Source organism: Spea bombifrons, chromosome 8 (assembly GCF_027358695.1).
Source record: "Spea bombifrons isolate aSpeBom1 chromosome 8, aSpeBom1.2.pri, whole genome shotgun sequence".
Classification (NCBI taxonomy): Eukaryota; Metazoa; Chordata; class Amphibia; order Anura; family Pelobatidae; genus Spea; species Spea bombifrons.
Genome location: NC_071094.1, coordinates 3,386,629 through 3,392,628, shown reverse-complemented (window position 1 = coordinate 3,392,628; position 6,000 = coordinate 3,386,629). Strand labels below are relative to the sequence as shown.

The 6,000-nt window shown below is 47.6% G+C and overlaps 1 protein-coding gene across 2 annotated transcripts in view; it reads left to right on the top strand.

Moving 5' to 3' along the window:
* The first annotated feature begins 1,724 nt into the window (after positions 1 to 1,724).
* Positions 1,725 to 6,000, top strand: part of RXRA (retinoid X receptor alpha) — a 75,304-nt gene continuing 71,028 nt past the window's right edge. For both annotated transcript variants that reach the window (XM_053473531.1, XM_053473530.1), the window contains exon 1: positions 1,725 to 1,969. In XM_053473531.1, the coding sequence (XP_053329506.1) occupies positions 1,942 to 1,969 (28 nt within the window). In that variant the 5' untranslated portion in view covers positions 1,725 to 1,941. The remainder of the gene's footprint in view (positions 1,970 to 6,000) is intronic.

Here is a 6,000-nt window from a genome sequence, read left to right as displayed (position 1 = left end):
AAAAACCCTGAACCACCCCCAGCGCATTTTATATTATTTTTCTTCCTTGTACAGTCTTGATGCCGACGAAGCCTCGCGTTACTTCATGGGGCACATTTACCAAACTCTCAAATATTCATCTTTTTCACAAAATTAAATAAGTAATCTTTATAAAAAATGTAAAGACTTATGAAGTTCACCTTTTTTCTGTTTTTTTTTAGCGGTGATTAATAACGCGCCCGCGAAAAACATCCCCTTCTGACAAATTCCCCCTTCAGCTTCTAACATGCATGAAGTTTGTAACCTAAAACATTTTTATTTTTTGTTAAAAAACCCCAGATTTCTGTTAAAATCAATGCACATTCTTTTCTCCCCAGAACCCGTTGATTCGGAAGGTGAAGCGCCGTACGGGGTCCGTGGGTTTTCTGTTTCGGTCCGTCCGTATTCCGATCGTTTAGGAGAGAATAAATCTGTTTCACGTTTAAATATTCAATTCTCTCCATCATTCATTTAGTGCCGCGGGGGGTCCGGGGGCCGCCGTTTATCACGGGAATCAGGGCCTGATTCGCTAAACCAGATGCGCTCTATTACCTATTACTCCATTTCTTGTTTTCCCATTGAAAATATTGGCTTGATATTAATTATTAACATAGAAATATAGAACCTGCCGGCAGATTGGCCCCCATCCGGCCCCCGTTTAGTCGCCCATTTCTCCTTCTGTAAAGACTCAAACCTTAATCAGTTAGATTCAGGAGCTGTATGTCTGTCCCATGCCTGTTTAATACCCTCACTGTATTACCCTCTGCCACTTCTGCTGGGAGGCTGTTCCACTTATCTACTACCCTCTCAGTAAATAAAAAGCGTTCTTGCATCCCATTTTAGCTTGATGGGCCAAATTGTACCTAAACGATCAGTTTTCTATTAGGATCAGTTGCTGGTCCAGTGGGTGGGAGAACCAATCAGCTTTCACCACAGGAGAGCAGGATCCCAAGTGTAAATTGTAGGGTTCCCTAATCTGAGTGAGCGTTTCTTATCATCTAAGAGGGTGAGTGGTGTGTTTTTATATGTGAGTGAGTGCTCGGTGCTCTTTATTAATTGAGTGGGGGCGAGAAGTGGGTCTCTTCAGATGTGAGTGATAGGTAGATATTCCTTGTATACCTGTGAGTGGTGTGTGCTTGAGTGGGGTACCCAGTTATGAGTCCCTTTGATTTATCAGTGAGTGTTGTGTTCCCTGTGTATCTAGAGTGTGGGATGTGTTTTCTATACTTGAGTGGGTGTGATCCCAGTGAGTGTGGGTGACAGTATATATATATATATATATATATATGAGTGTGATCCCAGTGAGTGTGGGTGGCAGTATATATATATATCTGAGTGTGATCCCAGTGAGTGTGGGTGGCAGTATTTATTTATATATATCTGAGTGTGATCCCAGTGAGTGCAAGTGATTTTGCTGATCTGAGTGTTAGTGTCAGCTCAGGGCCATCCGGATCGGTGTCTTCGCAGTGAGTGCTGCTGACTTATCTTATCCCCCTGCCAGCTCGTGGCCAGCATTACTGAGTGGGCACTCGTGTCAGCCCTCGCATTACTGAGTGGGCACTCGTGTCAGCCCTCGCATTACTGAGTGGGCACTCGCCGTCACCCCCCGGTGGGAGTGGGAGGAGGCCGCTCCCCCTGCGCGAGTGCCGTCCCCCTCCCGGCTGCGGTCGCTGCGGCTACGGTTGTGTGTCGCTGCTCCCCCGGCGGGGCCCCTTTGCGCTGGTAGTCGTTGCAGGGGCCGGCCGCGGGACTTTTCCCCACATTGTTGGTGAGTTTGCAGCAACTCCTCGCCCTGGCCTCCTGCGGCGCCGGATCGGACTGCCCGGGGGCCCCGTGCTCAGCCCCGCCGATGCCCCTCTCACCCCACCCCGGCTGAGTCGCCCGCCTTCGCTGCCAGCCCCGCTTGGCATGAGTTAAGCAGCCATGGACACCAAACATTTCCTGCCGCTGGGTGAGTACCTCGTCGGCTCGGATTCCTGCACTCGGCGCTGTGTCTGGGGGGCAGTTATCGGACGCGCTGTAACCCTTTCCCTGCCAGGCTTTTAAATACCCCCGCCTGGCACCGGAGCTGTGACAGGAGCCGTACCGGAGCCCCCCCCCCCCCGGATTATTATGTAACCTCCGCATATTAATGCCCCCCACAAGTTACCCTTTAACTCCTGGGGTGCCGGCGGCAGCTCTGCTCAAGTTTTTATCATTATTATGATGTCTTTTCAGCAGAAAATAACTACCCGGGGGGGGGGGGCAGAATCTCCCTCTCTGTCTCCCTCTTGTTTGGGTTCTATTTGCTGGGGAGGAAAAACTCAGAGAAAGTTACATTGATTTGTTACCATTTCTCCTGCACTTGATACTTTAGGATGTTATGGAGTGATGGGGGGGGCACTGCCAGGGGGGCACTGCCAGGGGGGGGGGCAGCTGGATCGCTCCCTGGATCTTCTTAAAATCCTATTGAGAAGCTCCTTAAGGTGCGGAATCCTTAATACCCAGAAAACGAATAATTCCCCCCCAAACTCCTCTTATCTTTTGTCAGAGAGTATAGATTCACCCCCCCCTAATCACCGACAGCAAGGGGTTAAACCACGGTGGCTTGGCTGCAGAGCTAGCAATTTAACGTTTGGCCAAGAGACGATTGCCCGCTGACTTGTGTTGTTGTCACCCGGGAAGCGCGGGGCGATCGCTCGGCTCGTCCCCCGGCTCTTACGGGGTTAAATCAGATCGCTAATGTCATTCGAGTGCAAAGGTCAGGGCAGATGTTTTGCGGGGTATTCACCTAAACGCTGCCCCGGGGGTAGTTAATGCCGCCGCCGTCACATCTGGCCCCCGCTTAACCGGCAGAGCCGGGCGATTCCCCCCCCCAGATTATGCAGATTTGGGGTTTGCTAATTATTGTTATTTATGATTATTTTTTTTTAATCAAAGCTGCCGACTATCCCGGAGATTTCTGTAAAATAACTTTGTGCCTCCTGCGTTTATTTATCGAGGGGCAACGATTCTCAGGGGGTCCCCCGTTTATAAATGTATGTTTGCTGTTTTGGGAAAAAAAAATGCAAAAATGTTGAATTAAGCTTTATTTTATGTTATGTTTTCGCGATTACTGTGCAAAAAACCCTATTCTTTTATTTTTTGCTGTACTTGTAGGGTTTCTGTAAAAAAAAAAAACAACAACTTTCACTTCGGGACAAAAATATTTATTTTCTGCCTAATTTCCTGGCATCCACGTACCTTCAAACTTTGACTTTTCTAGAAAAATGACCAAAAAAACAGCCCCCAAAAATAAAAAAATTAATAAAAACAACAATTAGGTTTTAAAATAAATATTTTCCCCGTTCATTTATTTTGTTTTAAAAATAAACAAAACGGCTCAAAATATATTGGGGGGGGGAATATTTATATGAAAGGAAAACAAGCAAACAAAACAAAAATTAACTCCTTGGTTGCTGGATTGTACAGCTGGAGATGAGGTTATTTTATTGGCTGGGTTTAACTGTTTAGTGGCCAGGACCGGGGGGGGGGGGAATCCGCGTTAATATCCCGGAGGGTTTATAAAGTTCACAGATATCCTCCGCCGGCGCGTGCAAATCCTTCTTCCAAACAGCAGACAGCGATGGGGCTGCAGCTTCCACCCCCCCCCCCCCGTCCCGCTTCTTGTCACAGACCTTATGATTTCCCCAAAGGAAGAGTCCGGATTGGATGTAACGTACGGCCGGCGAGTGCGAGTCTGCGCGTTTGCCAAATACGTTCGATCGATTCATTTATTTGGCGTTCCGGTACTTTTAGATGTAATGTAAGGAAGTTTTATTTTACTGAGAGGGTGGTAGATAACTGGAACAGCCTCCCAGCAGAAGTGGTAGAGGGTAATACAGTGAGGGGATTAAACATGCATGGGATAGACATACGGCTCCTGAATCTAAGACGAGACCAACGACTGATTAAGGTTTGAGTCTTTAGACGAGGGCCGGATGGGGGCCGGTCTGCTGTCACGTTCTGGGCTTCTATTAGTTAAAGTTGGCTTCTAAAATATAAGCGTGCGCACCGGGCGCTCCGACCCAAATAAATCCGTTTGTCTTCATTGTTGACACCGTATAAATAAAAGCGAATAATAAATATAAATAATAATAATAATAATAATAATAAATATAAAAATAATAATAAATATAATAATAAATATTATAACTATAATAATCTATAATAATCTTTTATACTTGTTTTAAGGCTCTACAGATTTGTCAGCAGTCAGCATTATGTCACAGATATATATATATACACGTTGGGGGCCACAGTATATGTCCCGGGTCCGGAACCTGTATAATGATATATTTTAGGGTGAGGAGTAGGTACCCGGCGGGGTGAATCCGCAGCATCGTTATCCGTCGCGTTACACAAAATAATACATTTCAGTGAAACGACCTTAAATGCGGTGAATGATACAGAAGCCCCCCGAATCCCCCCGTGGAAATTCTGTGTAATAATCGCAAAAATTGTGAGAAACCCCCCCCCCAAAAGATGCCCCTTCGATAACCTGTTGAACTTTTAACCGTTTGGGTCCCAGAGATGTTTGCTATGTTTTTGAAATACCCAATAGGATTTATTTTAGTTTTCTTGGCAGCAGGCCGACGAGGCTTTAACGTCTTTGGTAACTTGGTACTTGACCAGGGGCAGATCGGCCCCATCCGGCCCCCGTCTAGTCTGCCCGTTTCTCCGGCTGTAACGACTCAAACTTTAATCAGTCGTCGGTCTCGTCTTAGATTCAGGAGCCGTATGTCTATCCCATGCATGTTTAATACCCTCACTGTATTACCCTCTACCACTTCTGCTGGGAGGCTGTCCCACTTATCCACCACCCTCTCAGTAAAGTAAAACTTCCTAAAGTTCCCTTTCTAAACCCTTTCCGTAGCAGACTTGGCCGTGGGTAACACGATCGTTATCCGAGCTTCTCAAGTAGCAGGTATTGAAAGTAACCCGGCGTCTCGGCGCAGATCTTTATTCCCTTCTCTTTGCATAATTAATTATATTATATGGGGGGGGGTGGCGAGGGGCTCGTTGCCAGGGTTTGGTTATTGCCGGAGTGCAAACGGCATCTGATAAGCGTCACCGCGATCCGCGCCGTATCCGACTCCGTCACCTTCCGGGACTTTGATCAAACGCCTCCCGCGGGAGATGCGTGCCGGTTACATAAAGGGTTAATGGCCGTTCCCGATCCGCGATGCCCCCCCCCGGAGAGACGCGCCACTCGATGCCACCTTCGCCCCCTTGCCGTGAAATCCAAAGGCGCATCCGGACTATAGTTACCCTTCAGTTTAGAAAGAGGTCTTATCGCCGTAGCAACCATTACAATGATCCAATCAGAAAGCTGCAACAGAATCCCTTTTTTTTTTTTATCACTCGGTGGATAATGCCCTCACACGCATTATTTGAGGTTGAGTTCACCCTCAATGAGTGGAGCTTGCACTTTTGCCCAAAGTTGTGTAAAGTTTCCTTTAATTCGGGTCACGCTGGGTGGGCTTCGCCGTTTTTCATCCGCCTCTAAATTCCATGTTTCCTTGTCTTTTACTGAGATAAATATTTGGGATTTTTCCGCGGGCCGGGAGATTCATGGACTTCCTCTTAATACCCCGCGTTCCGGAGAGCCCCAACGGGGGCCAAAAGACCCCCCAAGAGCGTTAATACAGGGATTAGCGCTCTAATATCCTGGTCGCATGGACCGGTTTTGGGGTTCTCGGTGGGGTCCCGAGGCATAACGCTTCAGACACACTAGGGGTGTAACCAGCCCCGGGGCGGAATAACCTTTGCTGCAGACACCGGGGTACAGAGTTCAGGGATCCAATTGATTCTGCCTACTCAGCGACCTGGAAAAGTACCCGTTAATAACCCTTTCACCGCCACATCCCGACATGTCGTTTCTCGACACCTTATCTGCCGACCCCCAGGACCCCGTTTTAGACGCAGAATAATATTTTTTCCCAGATTTCCATCTCAGTTAGA